This window comes from Stenella coeruleoalba, assembly GCF_951394435.1.
Source record: "Stenella coeruleoalba genome assembly, chromosome: 5".
NCBI classification, from domain to species: Eukaryota; Metazoa; Chordata; class Mammalia; order Artiodactyla; family Delphinidae; genus Stenella; species Stenella coeruleoalba.
The window spans coordinates 136,714,856-136,741,548 of record NC_137150.1 but is presented as its reverse complement, the minus strand read 5'-3'; the positions used below and the strand labels follow the sequence as shown (position 1 = coordinate 136,741,548).

At 38.7% G+C, this 26,693-nt stretch overlaps 1 protein-coding gene across 12 annotated transcripts in view; it reads right to left on the bottom strand.

The window, feature by feature from the left end:
- The window catches only part of DYRK1A (dual specificity tyrosine phosphorylation regulated kinase 1A), a 145,537-nt gene that overhangs the window by 33,544 nt on the left and 85,300 nt on the right, over positions 1 to 26,693 (bottom strand). For 8 of the 12 annotated variants that reach the window (XM_079921794.1, XM_079921799.1, XM_079921801.1 and 5 more), the window contains 2 exons: positions 7,312 to 7,508; positions 1,060 to 1,179 (listed from right to left, as the gene is read on the bottom strand). In XM_079921794.1, coding sequence (XP_079777920.1) covers positions 1,060 to 1,179; positions 7,312 to 7,431 — 240 coding nt within the window. In that variant the 5' untranslated portion in view covers positions 7,432 to 7,508. The other 4 variants (XM_079921795.1, XM_079921796.1, XM_079921791.1 and 1 more) reach the window with 4 other exon arrangements.

Here is a 26,693-nt window from a genome sequence, read left to right as displayed (position 1 = left end):
TAATCAATTGTTAACAACAATTTATCAGATATTTTCAGATGACCAAAAGCTAGTTTGGAACATCTTTTATAACATATAAATTGTATACAAAATCCAACTTAGAAATGCTCCTCATTGAGTTCACTTCAATTTTATCCTGCCACATTGCCACAATAATATAATACTGGCATTAAAACAGCATCAAACTGCTATAAAATTTATACACACATAAGAACATCTTTTTAGTTAAATGGCTCTAAAGCTGGTAGAAGATAAGTCTTTAACGTGAAAGGATGTAAGGCCCCATTGGAAGAGGAAAGAAAGCATAGGGTGTCCACCCTTCTCCAAAAAAGCTCATTTAATAATTCATTACAGAGCTAGAGTTGGGATTAGAAGCAAGTAACAACCAAGCCAAAGGTCTAAAACACCAGAAAAATAAGTTTTGAAAGCCAAGAGTCAAGTTGAAAGGTGAGTAATTCAAAGGGCTGTCCATGTTTTTTATCCTACTTACTTCCACCAAAAAGGCTTTCAGATATCTTACAATGAAAAAGATACAGATAAAAGAACACACATTAATTTAAAAAGAAAACTTTAAACTACATAAATATAGATAGATCAGACAGACTAGAGCAAATGCCTGTTAACTGGGCATTAAATACATCTCAGAGCTTCCTGACATCCATGGTAAAAGTAGAAACAGATATGTAAAAATTTAAGCAAAATTCCGTAACATTTTCATACTTTTATATTATCATTATTACCTTCCTTTCCCCTGAAGTTTTGGAGACGAATTATAAAAATGACAACTCAGCATATATTAAATATAACTTTAAAAAGAAGGGAAGTTATCCACAATTATCTTAACTTTTTGCAGTCCTTGTTAATATATCTTATTTGTTTTACACAATTATAATTTTATTATCTATAAATCACTAACTTACCAGTCTTCATGATAATCATCAATATGACAATCCTTGGGAGTTAAAAATAATTTTAGTATGCTTAAATATGCTACAAAATAACTTTTTTCCCTTGCTCTATTGCAAAATAGATGCTGTTATAACAAATCAATAGTCTTACCTCATTAATATGCTTATATGTTTTGATCAAGTCAACAGAAAGTTTTCTCAGGGGAGCAGTAGCTGGATCACGGAAGGTTTGGGGCATCCGCCTCTGTAACATGACAATATCAGGCATCACCTTAAATAGACAGAAAAGACTAGCACTTTAACTATACTGTACTGGTATGAATTCCCTCTTCTGTAACCTGTGTATACGTTTTTAAAAAAGAAAAAAAAAAGACATCTACGTTAGAATAGTATACATGCTCTCTTGGTCATATCTCTTTCATCCGGAATCCACTGAAGACAACCACTGGAACAAATAAACGGAATTAGAAGATAATATGCCCAGTTACCAAGGCTTCAATTTTGTTCCCCAAATTCAACAAGAGGAATACAGATATACCCCTGGTCCAGGAGACATGCATGATGCTGCCCAAGAGGGCTTCTCCACCATACAATTAGCCTAAGGAAAAATTTCTTCTAAATTATTCCTAAAGCCTGACCTGGTTCACAACAGGTAGATGAAGACTAACCCACCTTTCAGCTTCCTAACACGGGAGTCTAAGACCCAGTTGGCACCACGAAGCAAGCTGTTCGTGGAGCAGAGATGGAGCTTGGTGCTGCAGAACTGCAGCTCCTAACAACCCCAGACCCTGCCCTCTGACCAGCACCTGTAAGCGAGGCTGAAATCTTCACTCACTTCTTTAACATGACTGAGTAAAACATGCCCTCTACCTTAACACATCCGACCTCACCCTCCACATTCCCTGTGCCCCCAGCCAGCAGCACTGTTCGGCACCTGACGTACTGGTATACATTTACTCATTTACTGGTTCTAGTTTTTTCTCCTTCTCCTTCCACTACAAGGAAAACTCCATATGGGGCAGGGATTCTTTTCTTCAATGTTGTATTCCCTTTGCCTAAAACATAGCAGGCATAGAGCCTGAAACACAGTAGGTACTTAATAAGTATTTGTTGAATAAACAAGTGAAGCCATAATACCAATATCCCTACCTATGATTACACTAGGAGCTGACCACAAATAAGTTCCAGAGAACACCTTAAAGCTAATGAAACTTTCTTTTAAAAAACTCATTTCAACCATACTCCCACCCCAAAACTAACCCATGTCTCCTTCATCGTCCAATAAGCAGTCAGGGTTCAACTGTGAGCTTCCTGCTAGACGGGGGATAAAGCAGGAAACACAAACGTCCTCCAAACATAAATACGCCCAGGAATGCTGCAACCAGCACACTAATGATCCTGGATGGCTGCTCTCGCCCCACTCCTCAAGCCTCAGCAAAGGAGTTCCCAGAGGGGCTTCTTGGAAGCAACAGATCCTCAAAACCAATTAATGACATCAAGGTACCTTCAGTCACTACGCTAGTCATCCTTGGGCTCCTGTCTAGCTCTCCTGCAGACATTTACACCAGCAAAACAACTGAGCCAGAAGCCCCTGATGCAGCCCCTTCCAAAGGCACTGTGGTCAGTCAATCTGAGGGGCAGAGAGACAGAAAAGACATCATACTAAGGCCTCACAGAAATGTCTGGAGTCTTGGGAAAATTAACCAAGTTAACCCACAGTAACAAAAAAAGAAGACAGAAGGGTTGTAAGGACAGAACAGAAAAGAATCCCCATCCCTGTGGTATGAAAAGATGGTGTTACCTAGTTACAGTTACCTAGCTGTACTCTCTCTCCCTCTCTTTATTCTATGAAAGAAGTGGAAATTTGAGCCAAATTTGAGGATTATAACCTGGGAATAGCAACCCAGCTCCGAGAACTGTTCCGACCCTGCACTTTCTCTTAAACTGGTATTAACATTAGTTTCTTCTGAATCTATACTCAAACTCTAAAAAGTTGTTATCCGGATGGCAAATTCACTGAACTACTGAATTAAGTTAATAATTATTACCTCTTCCCATGATCCTCTCCTTCTTAAAGTTCCAAATAAGGTTTAAGGGAAAAAAAACCTTCAATGATTGTAACTATTTGTCTGAAAATATAGTAAGACTTAATAATATCACCTGAATTAATTTATTAAATATATATAGTTTTATTTTTCTAAATATGAACAGGTACAGTTAGGTTCACAGAATATTTGGTTCTTATACCTGTCCTTGGAGACTTAATTTAATGAATAGACAATATCAGTAATAAGCATGTCAAATACTTTTATGTGAATGAATGCTATAAGCATTTAAGGTAATGAAAGAGGTTTCTCTTAATGTATTTCCCTTTTTTATTTTTTAAGACCCTGACCGTTTTCAAGCAGGTAACGTACTTGGCAAGACCATTCTTGGACTATTGGAGTGTAGCCTCACTGTGAGGTTTCACGAAATCTGAACCAGTGAAATACTTGTTTACCTTTGCCACAAGAGTTGATAGAAGGTATAACTACTGCTAGAAACAACTGAATTACTTAAGTAGTTAATAAAATAATAATTATAGCAGCAAATATTTGCTATACACTATGCTTTGAGTATGCAGATTTTTACTCTCTCATGTAATCCTCTCAACAATCTCATGAGAATAAGTAACGTAAGTTCCTGTCACTATTTTACAAATGAGAAATCTGAGTCTCTGATGTAAAGTTACTTGACCAAGGTCTTAGAGCCAGTAAATAACAGAGATGAGAAGTGAGGCAGTCTCCCACCTAAGCCTATGATCTGAACCACAGCACTGGGCCAGGAGCTCCCTGTTAATTTTAGGTCTCTTGTCTATCCTCTTGTTGAATCATTTTTAGTCTATTTGTTGGACAAAATAATTGAGTCATGCATAATAAACACCAATAAAATAAACATATGCATTTGTTACAATTAATTATGTTCAAAACTGTAAATATGCTTTTTTAACTTGCCCACTTACAATTCCACTGGTATTTCAAACATCGGAAAAAATGTGACTAGTGCCTACATCTTTCCATGAGTAATTATGCTCGCTTAAAACACCAAAATCCCACAATCAAAAAAAAAATATTTAATGTACATAGGACATGCATGAAATTGGATATGAATGTAATTTTGCCTAACAATCTTTCCTGCACTCAATATATGAGTGTGTGCTATGGCCTTGGCATGTCACACAATATTGCTAACCTCTTCCACAATTAGCCAAGCTACCTAAAAGGCCAAATCAATTAGCTAATTCTAAATACATTACTTTTCTTATATTCTTCTGGCAACAGAAGTTACTATTTCAGGGGCATCTGTATATATAAACCAGATGAATTCCACCCACAAAAAACTGGCCTTTAGATCAGGCTGTATTTCAGTGCTTCAAATAGTGCCTTGTGCAGGCTAGGCACTCAAAATATATGGAAAGAACAAATTAATTTCGACAAACTAAACGACTCTTCCTTCACAAACTTTCATTGTGATTTCCTGTTAGGCAACCAAACTTTCTGTTTCTCATTACTGTGGTGCCATAAGCACCAATCCAGAATTAGAAAGTTAACTTGTCCAAATACACACTCAGTGACAAATCTATATACTAAGACTCAAGCCAGCCCTAAGCATTTGACACTTTGTCCACTTCCAACTTCTTATGGTCACACAGCCAGGAGAATGTAACATAGCAAGCTCCCTCCTTCCCTTCCGCAGCCGGGCAGAAGTCCCACAGCGTTCAGAGGACCCAGGGGCTCCCTGAGCCACTGCAGGTAGCCCAGTCCCACCACGGCCTCCACACCGCCCCCAACGCCCTCGCTGAAAAGGCAAAGTTGTTGAGCTATTCTCCTGCCACCTCAGCCTTAAGGCTCCGGGAGCCAAAAATGTCACATCCCCAACGCTCCTATCTCTTGACCTTTCTGTGTGATGATGACACAGATCACAAAGCCAAAAAAAAAAAAGGCAGTAGTTCACACCTCCTGCTTAGAGAAGCTACAAGAGCTAAAACAATCTTTTTTTCTTGAAAAGATTCCACAGTGTTAAGTACCAGGACTTTATTTAAAAATTGTTTTCTAGTTTAATAATACCTATTCCACCCATTTTATTTATGTTTACCTCATATTTTCATATATACAGTGGAGAATGAGAAACACCATGTCCTGCCATTCTTGCTATTTTGAGAGCTATTAATAAAGTTGAATAGCATACGTAACACATATCCAGAGTACATAGCTTAAGGACCATGAAAGGTACTGTGAAAACTGTTAACAGCCCAGAGAGACTCAGCATTCTGAACATCAATCATACTTTTCTACTTTTACTTTTACTTCATTTATCTTTTGAACAAAACTGTATTTAAATTCACATGAAACACACTCACACAAGAAAGATTAACTACCAGAAATAAAACGTTATCTTCTTTCAATTTACTTGTACAATAAACCTTACTTAAAAGGCACTGGATAGGATGATTATGGAAACTGAATAATGAAATTACAGAAGTTTAGAGCTAGAGAGTACTCTTCTGGAGGGTCTAGTCTAAGGTCTCAATCTTACATTCAAGGAACAGAGAGAAGAGTCCAAGTGACCTGACTCAAGTCACACAACCAGATCATGAGTCAAGACCTGGAGCCCATGTCTTATGACCAGCAGACCACGCCACATCAGTGCACAGTTTCAGTGCTTTACACTTCAGTTATAAGTAAGCTTTTAATCTGACTGCCTTATTAAGGTTCCAAAATTTCTGGAGTTTGGCAGAAGTATCTGGCTGAATACTATTACTTAAAAGACAGTCTTTTTACATCATATGAATCTTTTAAAATATTTTACAGCTTACAATGGAAATACTAAGTAACTTATCTCTTATTTGAAAATAACCCTCAAATAAGATGTTAGCTGTATCTAAAAATAGGTACTTTGTTAACTAAATTACCTACTACAATAATACAAACATAAAATAACTTGAAAGGACTGGATTTTTTTCCTAGCCCTCCTTAGATGCCAGGTGTTACAACTGAAAAAGCACTGTATCTAAGAAGAAAGAAGCCTGGGCTGGGCCCCAGAGTCTACTGCCTACATACTTGGAGAAGTCACAAATGGGAGCTCAATCCCTTCAGCTGTAAAAACAGACTAAAAACAGACACCCTACCTGATAGGCTACTTTTGAACAAGCGGGAAAATGAATCCAAACATACTTTGTTTCTTGAAAGTACAGTGCAAAGACTGTGCTATTACTACTTTTTGGACGTCCAGAGAATTTTCTTCTGGTACACAATTGAACACTTTCCAATTCTGACCAACTGCTCCAATTCTCAAACATACAACTTCTCCATTTACTGCATAAAACAAATTCTTATGTCCTGTCATAATTTATCTTACTATTTAACTGTGAATGTTATTCACGTTATATAATTTTATAAATGTAAAGTCAGTTCAACTATTCACAAGATCTTATTATAATACATACAAGGGTGTCCTCAAATAATGATGTTACTTAACTGTAGCCAATAGCTCATTAAAACCAGGTATTATTGAATTAGAGAAAACACATTTCCTTCAAATAATCCAGTATAAGAAATACTTCGAAATTTTCTGGTTTTGTTCATATCGAAAGACCTAAACAGTGACAAACCAAATTCCTGAGTACATGGAAAAACAGCCATTTTCTGCACTCATCACACACAGTCTCAGTGGAGAAAGAAACTTTACCACAACTATAGCTAGTAAAAAAAAAAAAACTCCCGAAATCAAAAATCAACATGGTGGACGCAGTTAATTCAGGAAGATTCATACACACATGCATATGTGTATGTATATCAAGAGATTTCAGCATTTATTCACTTTACACTATCCGTCTTATGGAAAATTGCTGAATCTCTAGTCTGAATATTAGAATGAGCAGCATGATTAATTTATAATTTTTCTTTTTAATTTTAAGGAGTTTCATATTTATTTTTATAAATGTGTACTAAAGTAGTTTATGACAGTATAAAATCACCTCTTTAAGTTTCCTATAATGGAATCCGACTTGTTTTCCTATAACTTACATTTTTCTACTTAACCGCCTTCCCATAAAAATAAGGTTTAAGTTTTTTTATTTTAACTAATATTCTTTAGAAGTAACTTTTCCCCCATCGCAGAATGAGAGAATGTGGTTATGTTTATAAGTGTTTTTCTAATTAAAGTGAAATACATAGAAAAAACCAACCAAAAAAACCAACAAACTTTTAAACACAAACTCCTTAATATCATATTCTGTCAACCCGGAATCCCATGTGACATGTAAACTGAAAACCATTAAGGCATTCTGCCTATTTACTATTTTACCATTTTAATGAATAAATTACCATCCCAACAAATCATTTCTGATACGTCATAAACTTACCTGGTTAGTTAGAGGCTGCTGAATCTGGTCAGAATAAGATAAGGCAGAAACCTGTTGGTCACTTATGTTTGGCTGGCGACGGTCACTGTACTGATGTGAATGGGGCATCTGTCCAGCCATCTGAAGGCCAGCAGCATGGAATGAAAATGACGGTGCAAGCCGAACAGATGAAGGTTTGCATGCTGAAGTCTCTCCTCCTACGAGAAGATAATAAGTGAGGTTTAAAGGATGCATTCATATCCCAATGTTTGTATCTTTTGACTTATCTGATAGTTCTTTAAATAAGGACTTTAGGATGTTCAATAATATTAAAAACCTTTAAAACTGCAAACAAGGGTATGACACTCAACACAACTGTTGTACAATAAACGGTATAAAATATAATAGTGATTAAAATGAATATCTACAAGTCTGTTTTAAGAGAAAATCGTAAGTAAATCTTTTTGTAAAGCAATGGAAACAACCTTTCATACTTATTTTTACATGAGATTTGCATCAATTGAGAACCACAAGTTGCAAAAGTAATCTCTGAATTCCTGCAAAGGGCCTGTCCAATGGATCAGCTCTTCAAAAATCAATTCAAAGGAAAACTGCTGAGATGCCGCTTTGTCAGGTGTATGGCAATCAACAGCCCTAGCATCCCCCAAACCAGGTGAAAAATGTGTCCTAATGGTGCTCACCACTGACACAGGTAATTAAAAGTTGAGCGCACAATACATGGAAACAAATTCACAGGCTGCTGTATTCCTCTGGACTCTTCTGACACAGTCCTAAGAGAGCCTAGACCAGGCAAGCTTGCCACAAAAACGAACAATCAATTATTATCCCACAGGTAGGCTGGGACCATGGTCATAATTTTCATAGTAGAAATGGAAAATTAACATTTTGGTCCTAAAAGTATTTGGTAGCTAGCTAATAAAAGTTAATTTTTCTTTAGGAAAAGAAAAAGACTTTTCTTCTTATATTCAACCAAATCTGCAAATTTGCAATCACAGACTAAAGCCAGAAAACAAAGCACAAAACCCTGGTCAACCAACACTGGCCCAGCATACATGTGCCTGTCTTCCTGAGTAAACCAGCAAACTCTCACCACACAACACACTACACTGTTCAGCACCAGAGTAATTTTTCTAAAGTCAGCTTGTTTTGAAACACACAACGGCGCTGGCCCCAAAGTGAAGACCACAGATTCTTAGCCAGGCTGCTGTAGTTTGAAATTTCAGCTTCACGCTTACCAGCTGTGTGGCCTTGCACACCTAATTTCCTGATAATGATAATAATATCTACCTCAAACAGCTGTGGTGAAGGTTAAGTGCTTTAATACATGTAAAGTACTCAGAACGGCTCCGGCAATTAGTAGATGGCTTAATATCAACTGCAATTACTGTACTGTAATGCACGGTACAGTAGATGGGAAGGAAGATGGGGCGAGTACCCTTCTTCTGGAGCATACAATCTCTACCTGAATGTTGCACAGATTCTGCAAACTAAAGAGAACAAAGCTCAATTCCCCAAAAAAAATATAAGTTCCACTTCTATATCCTACACAGCAAACGCCACTACGCCACTGTCTTCTACCCAGTCAACCAGAATCAAAGCTCTGAGAGTCACGTTCGAGTTCGTTTCCTCCACAGACGGCGTTGTGCAAATGGAAGCCCAATCTCACTGATTCTACTTCCCATAGAACGCTCAGTCTCCTCTTTTCATTTCCATTACCCCATGCCTCACTTAGATGACTAAAATAGATTCCTAATAGATCTCTCTCTCTTTACTTTGCCCATGTGCAACTCCGCATTTCTTCAATAAGATGCCTAGAGTGACCTTTCTAAGGCGCAAATCTCAAGTCTTCACCCCCTACTTAGTGTTGTTTTTAGACCTTAGCTTCTATCTCCCTCCATTACAGCGTGCAGTCCTTACTGACCCAGAGTATATGATTCATAAATATCTGCTGGATAAGTACAATGTTCCTGCGATGACAGATGGGATAACTTCTCTAAACATTTCATTATTCATAATTTAAAAATACATTCAGTTAATCCAATTCCATAGAGCAACTTTGTTCGGTGAAAAAAAAAATTTATCCTAAGGAAATAATAGATGATGTGCACAAAAATAGTAAGGGAAGAATGTTTATTTTGGTATTGTTTACAACAGCAAAAAATTGGAAACCTAACTGTCAAATAACTGTGTGTGTGTGTGTGTGTGTGTGTGTGTGTGTGTGTGTGTGTGTGTGTGAAATCTGCATGTTAAAAACACAAAAGACTGGGAAGGAATATAAATGTATATGAAAAGAATTGGGGTCCTTGATCTATAAATAATTCTTATAAATAAATAGTAAAAAGACTAAGGCTCTGAATGGCAAACGACTTAACTATTCTGGGTCCTAGTTTCCCTACCTATAGCCGAGGTATTATTACACTAACCCTGTTCCTTTCGGATTGTTATGAAGTTTAAACGAGATACCACAAGTTGACATGCAGAATAGAACCTGGTACATAACATGCACTTTTTAAAACATACAAGTTTCTGTTTCTATCATCAATGTCATTATTACATATTGTGCTTAAACTTATTTGTTATAATACACAGAAAAAAGTCATTAGTATATAGCTTAAATAATTATCATCAATTGAACCTGTGGGACAAGAAAAATAAAACTTGCCATCATTCCAGAAACCCCGCACCACTACTCTATGACGCCTCCCAATCAATACCTAACTCCCTCATCCCTAAAAGTCACTAGTATCTTGACCTCCAAAAACAGATTAGTTTTAACTTTATATAAATGAATTTGTTTGCTTAATGTTAGGCTTATGAACTGTAGCTTGTTCATTATCATTACTTTATCCACCCTACTTTTGATTGACATGGGATTACTTCCAGTTCAGAGCTATTAAGCATACTGCCACTAGAAAGATTCTTAAGTGATTTTCGGTATATACAGAGATGCTGTTCTGTTGGTTTTTTTCCAGTTTTTTGTTTAATCAACCTATTTCTTCCCTAGTAGTTTATGAAAATTCCCTGTGCTCCATTCCTTCACTGACACTTGGAACCATCAGTATTTCTAATTTCAGCCACTGCAGTAGGTGTGTACTCCACTGTGATTTTAATGTGTATTTTCCTCGTGACTATGAGCATCTTTTCATTTATCAGCCACTTGGGTATCCACTTAGGTGAAATGCCCATTCAGATTGTTTTTCAATTTTTCTATCAAGAGAGTCTTTTTCTTACAAATATCTAAAGCCAAAAAAAATTAGATTTTTTAACATATTTTGGATATAAGCCCCTTATCGGTTATAGATGGTTTACACTGTCACTCTCTTAATGGTATTTCTTAAATTAACTAATTTATTTTATTTATTTTTTGGCTGTGTTGGGTCTTTGTTGCTGTGCACGGGCTTTCTCTAGTTGCAGCAAGCGGGGGCTACTCTTCATTGAGATGCACGGGCTTCTCATTGCGATGGCTCCTCTTGTTGCAGAGCACGGGCTTCAGCAGTTGTGGCTCACGGGCTCAGTAGTTGTGGCTTGTGGGCTTAGTTGCTCTGTGGCATGTGGGATCTTCCCTGACCAGGGCTCAAACCCATGTCCTCTGCATTGGCAGGTGGATTCTTAACCACTGCACCACCAGGGAAGTCCCTTAATGGTATTTTTTGACGAACACAATCTCTTAATGTTACCAACTTTTGGTTTAAAATTAGTACTTTTGGTGTCTGTTTAAGAAATCTTTCCTTTATACCAAAGTCATGAAGAAATTCTATGTTATCTTCCAGAAGTTGGGTTTTACCACTCACATCTAAAGATGGGTAGTGCTCTTGGATCTGATTTCTGTGTTTCCGATAGAAATCAAGTTTCATTTCCCCCCAAAATGGACATCCAGTTAACCCAGAACCAATTATTAAAAGGAAAGTTTCCCCAATGCCCTGTAATGTCAACTTTATCAAAAATCACATACTCATACATACTTGGATCTGTTTTCGGATTCTTTATTCTCTTATGCTGGATAAAGACTTACCTAGATTTCTTGTATCTTTGTGTAAGAACCAAATATTGTCTAAATTATGATAGCTTCAGAAGTTGTAATATGTAGTAAAGAATTTTTTTCTTCTACAAGAATGTTTTGGCTATTCTTAGCCCTCTTTGTGTCTATGTTTTAGAATTAGCTCATCAAATTCACCAAGACAAATAAACGCATGCTGGGATTTTGGTTGAAACTGCATTGTCTGGAACAGCGCTGTCCAACAGAAAGTTCTGCAATGATGGATTTATCTGCACTGTCTAGTAAGTAGCTACTAGCACAACTGGGCACTTGAACAGTCTTCTTCTTCCCCCTTCCTAATCTTTATTCTTCACTTTGCCTTATTCTACTTGCTGCCACCTTCAGTATAGCGGTGATTAGAGGAGGAGGTACAGGTTCTGCTGTCTCACACCCAATCTCAGAAGGAAAGCTTTCTGTATTTCTCCAGTATTGTGGTTGCTCTAGGTATTTAACTGATAACCACTACCAGGTTAACGAAGTTCCCTTCTAGCCCCAGTGTGCTAAAACCTTTTTCTCATGAACTGATGCTGAATTTTATTAAATGCTTTTTCTGAACTCCACTGAAATGACATGCGTTTTCTTATTTATTTAGTTAATGTGGTGAAGTACACTGGTTTATGAATGTTAAATCAACTGCAGCATTCCTGGAATACAATTTGGTCATGATTATCCTTTTGTAGTAAATTCACTGGTGACATCACCTGGACGTGCAGCTTTCTTTGTGGGTAGGTTTTTCAATTAAATTTCTTAAATATGACTATTCAGATTTTACATTTTCTGGTGTGTCTGTTTTGGTAGGCTATATGTTTCCAATACTATGTTTACTTTGTCTAAATTTCAAATGCATCGTTATCAACTTCTTCATAATACCCTCTCTTATAAGCTTTTCAATCAATGTAGACATAACTGTAGTGACAGCCCCTTCACCCAAGATTGGTTAAAAAGTCCTTCTCTTTTCTTCTTTGTGATCAGTCTAATCAAAGGTTTATTAATTTTATTAAGTATTTCTCTTTTACTTGTATTTTCTATTTCTGTACTTATCTTATTCCATCGGTTAGCCAGAGAGGTATATTAAAAATCTCCCATTTAGGTCATGTACTGCATTACATAAATTGAAAGTTTTTATACCTTCCTGATGAATAAGGCCTTTTATCATTAAAAACTGCCCCTGTTTGTTTCCAATAATGCTTTTCACCTTGTCTGACATTAGCATGACTACACCAAGCCCACCTCTTAATCTTCGCATGGTATGTCTTTTGTTCATCCTTTTACTTTCAACCTTTGTTCCCTTATATTTTAGGTTTGTTTCTTGTTAAACAAACAGTATGTAGTTGGGTTTAATTCATGTATGAACACTAATAACCTTTCTATACTTATTCCAACTGTTTTATGTTCCTTTCTTACCTTCTGCTGGATTAAACTTTATATGCCCTCCTTGCACGCAGATTATTTTTTTTAAGTTATCTTATACATTACAATATGGATTATATATCCTTGACTCACCAAAATCTAATTACTCCTTTAATTTGTATACTATTGTTGACTTGCGTATGTACACACACACACACACCACAAACACACAATCACAAGACAGTGACTAATCATCCAGCATGAGTAGAATCAGACTCAAGAATACATTTTGGGTGACGGATCAATAACTTTTTGATATCCAGACAGCCATGAAAGAAATACAATGAACTGGATAGCTGCTGCTTGATTATTACTGTTACAACTATCCTCCTAAAATACTTGTTTCATTTTCTGAATCTAGATCTAGTCAATTACAGGCACTAAATTCAACAAGCACTCACTGAGGGGTAACTAAGGCATTGGTTTGTGGGGGTGACAATGCCACCCACGATCTATAACAGTGAGTCTCAAACTTTAACGTGCTTACAAATTGCCTTTGAATCTTGTTAAAACTGCAGACTGACTCAGTAGATCTAGAGTAGGGCTTGAGAGTCTAACAAGCCACCAAATGATGCCAATGCTGCTTTGAATAACATCTAAAAAAATTTAACTGCTCATCTTAAGAAAGCTATCTTCCAACTAACGCAAGTAGCAGAGAGTCCAAAAACAGGCTATATTCTGACTACACAATACACCGTAAGGCTTTTCCCCCCACATTTTGGGGTTTGTAGGTTGTTTTTTTTTTAAAGACTAAAACACATTTCCGTCCTAAGAGTGGTATGGTAGGTGACAAAGAATCTGATTTTCCTTTAAAATTTGCTGTAGGTAATCTAAATGTGGGTCAACAAGAAACAACTATGTTTTTCACTTGTGGGATTTTTTTTGGGCTGCATTGGGTCTTCGTTGCTGAGCGTGGGCTTTCTCTAGTTGTGGCGAGCGGGGGCTACTCTTTGTTGCGGTGCACGGGCTTCTCATTGCGGTGGCTTCTTTTGTTGCGAAGAACGGGCTCTAGGCGCGTGGGCTTCAGTAGTCCAGACACAGAGGTTCAGTAGTTGCAGTGCAGGGGCTTAGTTGCTCCGTGGCCTGTAGGATCTTCCAGGACCAGGGCTCGAACCTGTGTCCCCTGCGTGGGCAGGCAGATTCTTAACCACTGCGCCACCAGGGAAGTCCCTGTGGGATTTTTTTTTTATAAAGCTATTTACAATACCATCTGTTTACTATAAAATCTATTATAACTACTTAGTAACATTACCAGTTACTTAGCGAAGTGAAAGAAAGATTAAGCTTCTAGCACTAAGGCCTGGTATATAGGTGGTGTCTGCCACATGCTCACTGTCTCCTTTCTTAGCTCAACTGCTGCATGTGAAATCCAGAAAGAGACTCAAGTTTAGTTTCCTCCCACAATGCCAGAAAGTATTTAAGGTATTCACTCATTCATTCCTCTCCTATAATAAGACTCCAAGAAGACAAACTAATATGGGAATTTCTTGTCAACTTGATTCTATAATTAAGCAAATCACCATGGTTTTTATTCTTTCTAAAGTTTCCATCTTCCTTTTTTTTTTTTTGCGGTACGAGGGCCTCTCACTGTTGTGGCCTCTCCCATTGCGGAGCACAGGCTCCGGACGCGCAGGCTCAGCGGCCATGGCTCACGGGCCCAGCCGCTCCGCGGCATGTGGGATCTTCCCAGACCAGGGCACGAACCCATGTCCCCTGCATCGGCAGGCAGACTCTCAACCACTGCGCCACCAGGGAAGCTCCCATCTTCCTTTTTAAATCTAAATGTTAATGAGGAAATAGACTCAGTTCATCCTATAACAGAGACGATGATAAAGAATTAGGCTGAACTATATGAAATTGCTGACATTAGACCTCCTTTGGCCTACAAAACAGCAATTTCATATGGTTTAACCTGTATCTGCCATATTATATATAACCCTTATTCAACTAAATTAAAAATAATATTTTAGCCCAAGAATGTATCATAAATACATGTTGCAATAGCAGATATTTTAATTTAATGATAAACTTACAAAACTTAATTCAAAAGTATTTTTTTTAAATATCTTTACTGGAGTACAATTGCTTTACAATGGTGCGTTAGCTTCTGCTTCAAAATCATGCCTTGGAGCTCAACTCCAAGGTAATATTTTAAATTGCTGCCAAATAGTATAAAAGGCAAGCTGGAGAAAAGGATGCATGTAAGGTTCTGTCTTCATTTTTTATATCCTTCTGAACTCTATGAATCTTTTTAACCATAAGCATATCTTCATAAATTTTAAAAGTTCATAAAAATGTTGGTAAATAGTTTATTTAAAAATGAAGCAGCGGGCTTCCTTGGTGGCGCAGTGGTTGAGAATCTGCCTGCCAATGCAGGGGACATGGGTTCGAGCACTGGTCTGGGAAGATCCCACATGCCGCGGAGCAACTGGGCCCGTGAGCCACTACTACTGAGCCTGTGCCACTACTACTGAGCCTGTGCATCTGGAGCCTGCGCTCTGCAACAAGAGAGGCTGCGACAGTGAGAGGCCCATGCACCGCAATGAAGAGTGGTCCCTGCTTGCTGCAACTGGAGAAAGCCCTCGCGCAGAAACGAAGACCCAACACAGCCAAAAGTAACTAAATAATAAATAAATAAATAAATTTTTAAAAATGAAGCAGTTTCCTCACTATGTTCTAAACTTTAACAACTAGAGACCATAACACTAGTAGAGATTAGCACTGATTCTAGAGAGAAACATTCCATGAACAGATCTCAGAGACTGAGAGACGGCAAGACAGAGGCAGAAGTAGACACAGAGGAAATACCAAACAGAAAAGCCTGGGAGAAGACCCTGAGTGAAAATACCAATCATTTATCTCTGATATAAGACCCACATGTAGCATCACTTGTAGCTAACTTGAATTTTTTTTTATTAATATACTGATAGGAGACCATCCTTGTGACAGTATTAATCCACATTAGATTTTAAAGAGACAGAACAATGTTAAAGAACAAAAAAAATGAAAATAATTCAAGTTAATTAAAACTAAGACATTCAAATGCAGAAACTTTTACAAGGCCAAGTTTCTGAGACAGAATCCCCTAAGAAATGACAGAAAGGCAACCAAGCTTAAGTGGGAAGAAACCTCCAAGGTCCCTAGCAACAAGATATACCCATAGCAAAAGAGAAGAAAAACGTTAAAGGAATAGCCAGTTGCACTTTTAATGATGGCTGGCAAGAAAAATACAAATTAAGAGGGTAACTGAATGGAAGTCCACGAGTAAGATATCATTAGTACTAAGAACAGTGCCTGGGACGTGGCCTGCATTCAGTAAATATCTGTTCGGTGAAAGAATGAACTGAATCCATCAGGAATATTTAGAACATGAAGAAATGGTTCAAAAAGGGAGGGAGAAAGCTGAAGGGGGTAAGGATGAAAGAAGTATTTTTAAAATGGCAAAGTGGTTAAGAATCCGCCTGCCAATGCAGGGGACATGGGTTTGAGCCCTGGTCCAGGAAGATCCCACATGCCGCAGAGCGGCTAAGCCCGTGCGCCACAACTACTGAGCCTGTGCTCTAGAGCCCGCGTGCCACAACTACTGAAGCCCGTGCACCTAGAGCCCGTGCTCTGTAACAAGAGAAGCCACCACAGTGAGAAGCCCGCGCACCACAACGAAGAGTAGCCCCCGCTCACTGCAACCAGAGAAAGCCTGCACGCAGCAACAAAGACTCAACACAGCCAAAAATAAAAATAAATATAAATATAAATAAATAAATAAATAAAATGGGGGCTCATGAACCAGAAGTAAAGAACAGTCTAATCACAGCACAGGCTACATCTATTGCTGACAGTCAATTTCTCTTACTCACTTTTATATCCCAAACACATGACAGTGCCTGCCTCCACAGGTGTTAAATAAATATACATTAAGGTGAAACTATGTTATGATTCTATAAATTATCTAATTTTAAAAACAAATGAACTGATTTCTTATTACCCTCTAGTTAGTGGCCAATATGTATCACCACAGAATGCATGTGTACATGTACACACACACACACACACACACACACACACACTTTAACCTAATAGCCAAAACAGCATATTCAATTGTCTACAAACAGGATGAAGTTGCTCATATAACACCTAAACAAATGCTCGGTTTATCAATATGAGATGTTAAGTAAATCTGTGCATTAAATTGTTAAAAGTAACAATGGTATAGGGATAAAAATATTTCTCTTTAAAGCCTATAATATCAGACTTCCACTTCTGACCATTTTAGAGCACCTGGTACCGAACTACCTCACTCACAACAAACCACTACGAAACTAGTCAAAACAGATGAAATGACTGTTTTCAGACACTGGACAACAGGCCGCACAGAACAACTTCTTTGTGTGCCTAGTGATCACCGAGAAAAGGGAAACAAACTTGGTGAGCCCCACAACCACCTTGGCTTTCTATCTGGAGACAATTTCCAGAGTACAGTGCAGGGAGGGGGGCCCAAACAGAACACAGTGGTCTTACTGAACTGAGGAGACAGAGATGAGGGTTCAAGGCTACTGAGTTAGCTGGAATCTGTGGGGCAGGCAGTAGAAATAAGGAAGTTATGCAGAGAAGGAGCTCCATTCATCTATACCTGGGGATGCCCTTGACTGTGTGGCCAAATACTAAGCTGCACAATCGTCAGGTGAAGGTCCATGAGGCCACACAAAGAGCAACAGGCAGGGAGCTGAAAGCTGAACAACTACTAGAACTTGCCCCGGACTGAGAGACAGTAAGTGTTCTAATCACTTAGGGTGGAGAAATCGTGACAAACACCACAGACATTCAACAGAGACCCCAGAAAATCCACACTTTAGGAGGAAAGCTATACTGGCCCTATAAAAGGCAGCCTTCCACTTGTAACAGAGACTGAAACAAACCTCAAAGGATCAAGATGACCAACAAGTAAGCTAACAGCCCACCAGGACAAAATTCAACACTTCTTAAAAGGAGGGCAACAAAACCCAGATGCTCAACAGCCTAGCATTCTTAACACCCATATCCAGTCAAAAATCACTAGGCACACAAAGAAGCAGGAAAAGGAGATCTGTATTCAGGAAGAAAATACCTCATTAACAGACCCAGAAATGACAGAAATAGTGAAATTAGCAGACAAAAAATAGATTACAAATCTTTTAAAATATAAAGGAAATTACGGACAAAATAAAAGAACAAACAGCAAATCTTAACAGATAAATGGAAAATATAAATAGGAACCAAAAAGAAATTCTAGAAATGAAAAATAATTGAAGTGAAAAATTCACTAAATGGACCTAATAGGAGACTAGACACTGTGGAAGGGGGGAAAAAATCAGTCAATTTAAAAACAAAGAAACAGGCCTTCCCTGGTGGCGCAGTGGTTAAGAATCCACCTGCCAATGCAGGCGACACGGGTTCGAGCCCTGGTCCGGGAAGATCCCACATGCCGCGGAGCAACTAAGCCGGTACGCCACAACTGCTGAGCCTGCGCTCTAGAGCCCGCGAGCCACAACTACAGAGCTCGCGTGCCACAACTACTGAAGCCCACGTGCCTAGAGTACAAGACACTATAACTTAAGGATGCATGTGGTAAGCCCTCAAGCAACCACTGAGAAAGACTGGATGGATGGATGGATGGACAGATGGACGGATTATCCTCAACTAGATCACAGAAAATCTTACTTAGCCCTAAGAAAGACAGTAAACGGTCCTTTACCCTTTCAGTTACTAACGGCAAACCAAATTCTTATAGCTGAAGTAAAATGTCAAGCACTTATTTTTAATAATAGCATCTGGGGGCTTCCCTGGTGGCGCAGTGGTTGAGAGTCCGCCTGCCGATGCAGGGGACACAGGTTCGTGCCCCGGTCCGGGAAGATCCCACATGCCGTGGAGCGGCTGGGCCCGTGAGCCATGGCCGCTGAGCCTGCGCGTCCGGAGCCCGTGCTCCGCAATGGGAGAGGCCACAACAGTGAGAGGCCCGCGTACCGCAAAAATAATAATAAATAAATAAATAAATAATAGCATCTGGAACACAAAAAGGATTAAAATAATCACTCAAGATACAGCTGCCAGACTCTATAATTATTATACTGTACATAGTATATATAATACATAATATGGGTAATTTATATTTCTCCCAATATTCTAAAATTATAAAATATGTTTAAATAGAAAAAAATAAATGAAACAGATAATACTACCTGGTTATTTTATGGGTTATCAGCAGCTATGAAAAAATTCCAAGTGGAAAAAAAGAAATCCCTTTTTTCTTATACTGTCCATTAAATTAAAATGTTTAATCAGTAATAAGCCCATCTAAATAAAAAATTTCCCCCTTTAGTAGGAAACAAGGTGCCAAGCAGCCTTTGAGCCCTTAATTTTTAGTAATGGGGGGTGGGGCTGAAACAAAAGACAAGTAAACATACACAATTTCCGTAGAGAAATTTTAGAAGCGAGATTAAACCTTTCAAGAGATCAATTCCAACCACTTGAAGAAAATGAAGATCAGTGATTTTCTTCCTTGGCCTGGTAGCTACTTAGTGACTGATATGGAGTCCACCTCCCAGTCCACCTCCCAGTGCAATAATGTTACTGAAACGGACACTCCCCCTGCCCTCCTCCAGCTTTGTTCACTACTGAATCCCTAGGACTTAGAACAGTGCTCAACATGCAGTAGACATGCTGTAAGTAACTGCTGCCTAACCAACTCACTGTGCAGTACAGAAAGAGCACAGACATTTACAAATTTATAAATATGAATCTGCCATTAGGAGAAGATTTAGAAATGCCAACACAAAAGATTATTATGTTACAATAAATTAAGCATACAAGCTGCTGAATTTTAGGTGTGATTAACTGGTAACTGATTGTAAATGACTTCAACAAAACTTTTCTAAAACTTAAAACTAAAATTTTACTGGAAAAATTACATGCTAAAGAAAGCAACATACTTAACACAGAAACCAAAATAATGGCCACTTGAACAAAATGTTCACAAACATGCTTTTGAGGCAAATTAAGTTTGAGGGAAATACGATAAAAAAAAAGGTTTATCTTCATGATGGCAGCTGCATGATCCTTGCTGGCTCATAACTGTTTCAAAGTTATATAGCCTCTAACCCATCCATCCCACCCTACTCCAGTCCTTTTGGGAAACAAAAAGCAAACTTGTTTCTGATAGTTTAATTTTAGATGCTGTTTCACCGGACAGCCCTGCAGAGGGACAGAAAAAAGATGCCTTCTGAACGAGCAAAATCCAGCTCTCAGCACAAGGGAACAGCAAGGAGACAACAGCTGCTGCAGCAGCCTTTTCTGGCTGTCTCAGTACAAAAACAGTGTCACCTATAAATATAGGACCTAATTTACATAAATTTCTTTCTAGCCACAGTATGAGAATAACATGATTTATTCAACAGGTAACTAATCAGGCTAAAGGAGACCAAGATTCGAAAAAAAGAAAAAAATCTACTACCACTGTGAGAATAAAAGTATTTTCAAGAATCTAGAAGATCTACACAGGACAGTGCTGGTTGCTCTATCAGGCATCCGGGTTAATACCAAAGAAAATGAGCAAATAACTGGGGTCCTGACTAGAATGCTTGTATAAATGCTAAACATTTGTTTAACTGAAGGATTCACATGTTCACTGCAGTCATCTGGCCTGCAGTAAGTTTAACTTTCATAAATAAATAAAGATACTGAAAGTATTACAAAAATGATGTAAGTCATTCAAACTGACAAACTATACTGGTTAAAATCAAGAAACAATTCTTTCAAGCAAGCTAAGGAACTATCATCATTCAGTTAGACGGTAAGCCAGATCTGAGAGTCTAGCGTGCCTTTCAACGAGAAGGGACGACAGTGATCGCGTAGCTCAAGGCTATCAGACAGCTGTCCCTCATACTAGAATTTGTCAGATGACACACACCCTTATTTATGGTTTAGCAAATACAATCACCTGAGACAGGGTTAGCGGTAGTTGACAACGCATGAAACAGTTAAAGTCAGCCTAACCAGCAGTAACGTGACATGTGCATTCAACGAACGCCACTTCCTATTTTCAGTCAGAAGATGGGGTTTTCATTCACCTCCTCTCAGGTCAGAGTCATCTGTGGGACAGTTAAGGAAAAGCACTGGAACCATCCAGATGGGATAACTGTAGGTCTCAAGCTGCTCATAACCACCTTTGTGAAGCTCTGCTTTCCGTATCTCAGATTCCTCTGTAACAGGCAAATTTAGCATATTCATTTACAAAACAGGTAAAATGAGAAATACACCAGGAAAGTTCAAGCTTGCTACATAGAAATACACTGAACTAGGATTTAAGACTTCCTCTCGCTTGCTGTAACACCCGCATAAATGCAGCATGGTAACAAATAAGTCAGTTTCCTCATACATGAAATGAGATGGTTCATCATCTTGTCCAGTCACGTAAACGCAAAGTATTCCTTCCTTTGTAAAATGCCATGGATTTGAAATGTTACACAGATCACTGCCAGAGGAAAGGAAAGGTTGTGCTCAAAAGTCTCTGTTTAGAGCTTAAATGACACATTTTAATAAATGGTGGTTAGATTCTAATTTATTTCCTTTTTAAAAAAATCTATACAAATACATAGTAAAATACTATTTATCTAAAAAAAACTTTAAATGTTTTATATATATATACACACATAAAGTATATACACGTATATACATACACACACATAATGTATGAGTATGTTCATACATATAAACCTGAATTACCCAAAGATGCTCCCTCCCCAACCCCATTCCAGGATTTTTCTTCAGATCGCTTGACCACGACTTTGCTAGGGCCCATAAACACTACAGTTGCCTTCCAGAAACCTGGAAGTACAAAAGGAAGAGAAACCACATATTACAACACAACTAAAAGCTAAAATATTATGAAGCTATTAAAAAGCTGAACACTGCCTGCTTAGCTGCCTTCCCCTCCAGGAAGAAGAATCAGAACACAGAGAGAGGCCGCTAGGAATACAACACAGGCGGAAATGTCACCTACCACAGGCTGCCATCACTTCAGCTATGCCACAACCATGCCACTTTAACAAGTGTCTGGAGATGCTACTAAGTTTCAGGCACATAAAGTTTCTTTGGAAAGAAAGCTGCCCCATACGTTCCCTCATCTTTGCCTCTGCCTTCTCCCAAAGCAGGCACAGCAACAGCAGCTGAGAAAGAAAAAAACACTTTTAAAACTCTCTCCCTCTCTGATCCCAGGCGGAAAAGAGGAGAACATACACATAACTCCTCTCCTCAGTCTTTTTTCGTTCTAGCTAGACAGCTGTTAAACATACAAGATATTTTTAAATCTAGTTAAGTGCTTAGTTGGGTACCTATATTGAATTGCAGCATAATACTTAAAATTATCCAATGAGGCAATCATTTGGCTTTGTGATTCCAATTAGAACACTGTATATTTACAGGGATTTTCCATTACAAAATGCCCCAAAGGCAAGATATTTATCTGACCAGAGACACTTTAAAAGTTAAGTACTGAGCAAACTGTTAACTGTTCACAGAGGTTTTAAAATGTAATAATATTTTTAAAAGGAACACTTCATTAAAACTATATTTATGTAGCAAATAAATACATCATTTTAGAGTTCATCATTAGTTTTCCCTCTTCCATTTCTACTGTGCAAAAGTGTTTAAAATTTGCATCTGAGTTCCATGCCAAATGAAAACAGTCTGGAAAATGTTACTGTCCAAAGTGTTATACAATATCCTTAAATATATAAAGCTCTCTAACGATACAATTAAAAACACTAAGATCTGCCCCCACACCCCGAAAAAAGGCAAAAGATGCAATTCTCACAAACCAATAATAAGCATATGGGAAAACTTTCAAACTCACTGGAAGTCAAAAAGTAAGTCGACAGGTAAATAACAATGAGATTTCATTATTTACCTCTCAAACAAGCACATTTTTCTAAACCAAAGAGAATACCCTCAGTAGTAATAGTAAGAATAAAGCAGGTTTATATGACCCTTTACCAGGATGCTCTGTCAATAGTTTTTCACAACTAAAGAAAAAGTAATAAAAGTAAAAAATAGTAACAACATTCATTAAACCCTTCTTCCATGCCAAGTTTTGTTCCAGTATGCCTCATATCCATGAAAGCTCCAAGAATTAGGTGGCATCATTACAGCATCTGTTACACTTTACATAGAAAGAAACTGAAGGCCAGCAGCTGCACAGGGGCCCTGAATGTGGTGGCCCCATGCTCATGGCTGGTCAGTGGTAACACAACCCAGGCTCTGCAGAGTCCACTCTCCTCACCAGGGAACGCCTCAAAGATAGAAAGAGTGGGAAAGTGCTCAAGAGACACGAGAAACACCTCCTACAAGACGAGACTGCTAGGTCCTCCCTTGCAAAGGAGTGAAGATAAACTGAACTAGCAGGGAAAAGAGATCGAGGCTGAGAAAGAGCACCCTGCTTGAGAATGTCCTTCCCAAGTACAACCTGCTTGAATTCAAGTGAAAATAAATGCAGCACGGATGCATACAAATGGATGGCTGTGGCCAGAAGAGAGGGGAATTTAAAAAGGAATCTAGGAAAAACAGATAAACTTCACATCAAGCTTTACAAAAGTACCTTCCTAAAAAAGCCAGTTCTCAGTCTCCATGAATCTTGTGAAGAGCTCACGAAAATGTCCTGTGGAAAAAGACAAGACCGGGAAGTGGGCCACGGTCCAGACCTACCTTCACCTGCAGCCTCACCCTGTGCAGGCCCTCCCTCAGGCTCCAGCCCCAGCTCTCCCAGGTGCACCCTCCGCTCCCTCCTTACTCCGCTACTTTGCCCGACCAACTCCCACTTCTCTTCCAGACAGCGGTTCAAACGTCACTTCAAGTTTGGCTGGAGAACATAGACAGAGGGGTAGGTTACAGATAGAAAGGCAGGCTGGACCAAAGAGTCTTTCTGCCAGGATAAGAGATTTGGATTTTGTAAAATAGGTAAGAGGGTGCCAGAGAAAGGGTGCCAGGAGTGACACCACTCCAGCTGTGTTTTCAACTATAGAAACACGCACTCTGGAGTGTCTGGATTCAATTTTGCCACTTACTACCTAGCTACTGAGTGACTGGATAATTCAATCTCTGCCTCCCTTTCCATCTGCAGAATGGGTTAATAACAGTGCTTGAACCTCAAGACTATTATGAAAGTTAAAGACAATGTTTTAAACCAGGGGTCCCTAACCGCCAGGCCACGGACCATTATCGGTCCGCAGCCTGTTAGGAACAGGGCCGCACGGCCGGGGGTGAGCGGCAGGCCAGCGAGCGAAGCTTCATCTGCCTCTCCCCATCGCTGCATTACCACCTGAACCATGTCCCACCCACCCCCCCATCCGTGGAAAAACTGTCTTCCACGAAATCGGTCCCTAGTGCCAAAAAGGTTGGGGACCACTGTTTTAAACAATATCTGGCACATGGTAAGTGCTCAATAGATGTTCTATTATTTAAGCTTATCATAATTGATGTGTAATACGGATTGAAACAGAGAGAAACCTCAAGCAGAGATCAATTAGGGGCTTATTTCAACAGTCCGAGCAAAGGACTGTGAGAGGCTTTAGGAGATTAATGTTGGAAAAAAAAAGGAAGATGTATGAAGAGACACCACGGGATAGAAATGACAGGACTTAAAAACTTGTTTAAAGATGGAAGATGAGAGAGAGACAAGCTGGTTTCAAAAATGGCTCAGTGGTTTTGAGCCTAGGAGACTTAGGAAACAGTGGTGACAATGAGAAAGTCTGAAAAGGGCACTAGGTTGAATGAACACATGTTCTTAAATGTAATGACTTGGTCAAAGACTGCTTCCTAGTACATCTCAGCAGTTTTCATGCTATCAAGCACAAGACAGTTAAACCTTTATTGAGAATAGAAAGGAGAAAAGGTACAAAAACAATAAAAGGAGAAGGAAAAGAGTGTGGCAGAGAAAAACAAAAATTGGCCTGGGGAGGAGAAGCCCACAGTTCCGGTCCAAATTCAGAGGTTAACTACGTGACACTGGGAAAAACATGCCACCTGTACCAACAGCCCTACCCCATCACATACCCTACTGCGTCACATGCAGAGGAAGTATCACCATCTATTTGGGGCTTCTTCAAAATATACACATCACCCTCCTTTCTTCCCCATCTCGGAAGCATTTTCCTAGAAAGCCTCTGTTTTGACAGGTGTTAACTTAACCTGCTCTGGATGCTTGGGCAGATAAAAGGTTGAACACCCATGAATAACCATCTCCCCAGTCACTTCCAGCCTTGACATCATCATATTTGCCTGAGCATACCTCAGTCAGGAATATACGACTGTCCCCAAAGCAAGAAGAGTTCACATTTCCCAATCAGACCACGACTACAGGTGTGCCTTGTTCTACTGCGCTTCACTTTACTGAACTTCGCAAATATTGTGATTTTTACAAATTGAAGGTTTGTGGCAACCCCGAGTCAAGCAAGTCTATCGGCACCATTTTTCCAACAGCATTTGCTCACTTCATGTCTCTGTGTCACATTTTCGTAATTCTTGCAATATTCCGAACTTTTTCATTATTACTACGTTTGTTATGGTGATGTGTGATCAGTGATCTCTGATGTTACTATTGTAATTGGGGTTTTTTTGGAATTTTTTAAATCAAGGTATGTACTTTTTTAAAAGACATAATGCTATTACTGAACACTTAACAGATGACGGTATAGTGTAAACATAACTTTTATATGCACTGAGAAACCAAAAACTTCATGTGATTCACTTTATTGTGGTGGCCTGGAATCGAACCCACAGTATCTCTGAGGTGTGCCTGTGCATATCTATCTATATATATGGGAAGTGTCCATCACGATATAGTCAAAAGCCTACTTCCAATCTTCAATACCAGTTTCTTGTCCTCATTAGATTTCCTCTAAAGTCACCTAGGTTTCCCAGAGCACACAATCTTAACTTCTAAACTGTTTTAAAGGCAACATTTTTTGAATGACCGTATGACACTATAACTGGATATATTATCCCAAGTAAGATTAAAAACTTTTTAAATTAGAAGAGTTGATGTTTTCCATTAATTCTACGGGTATATTCACGATTTCTACTTATTACAATACTTTAAAAAATGGTCTTCAAAAGTTTTATTTACAACATCAACACCTGAAAACATGAGATCATGACCTTAAAAATCTGTGTTAAATTTCTCTGCCTCACTTTGAACAGATTCGTTACATCAAACGATCTCCATAAGCATCCCAAACTACTACTGAAAGCAGTTCCCCATGCTTACATGTCATCCTCAAACAGACCTCTATTATTCAGATAAAGTAATGAACAGTAGTAGTATACCCCATAACAGAAGAGACAATATAAAAGACTGTTTAAGAACTCAAGTATGTAGGGACTGAGGAATAATTTTGGGGAAATAACCTTATTTTATATTCAGACATGTACAATGCAGATAAATATAATCACAATGCTAAAAACTAGATTTGATTAAGTTAATTTTAACACAGAAAATACTTCTTTTTCTAGTCGAATGACATCAAAGAAAGAATGTTGATACATGTCAATAACACTTCTTCCCACTTCCCAAGTGAAAAGATGTTTTTCTTTTCCTTTCTTTTTTTGTTTGTTTGTTTGTTTGTTTGTTTTGTGGTACGCGGGCCTCTCACTGTTGCAGCCTCTCCCGTTGCGGAGCACAGGCTCCGGATGCGCAGGCTCAGCGGCCATGGCTCACGGAACCAGCTGCTCCACGGCATGTGGGATCCTCCCAGACCGGGGCACGAACCCGCGTCCCCTGCATCGGCAGGCGGACTCTCAACCACTGCGCCACCAGGGAAGCCCTCCTTTCTTTCTTTAATTAAAAAAATTTTTAATTGAGGTATAATTGACATACAGCATTATATTAGTTTCAGGCGTACAACATAATGAT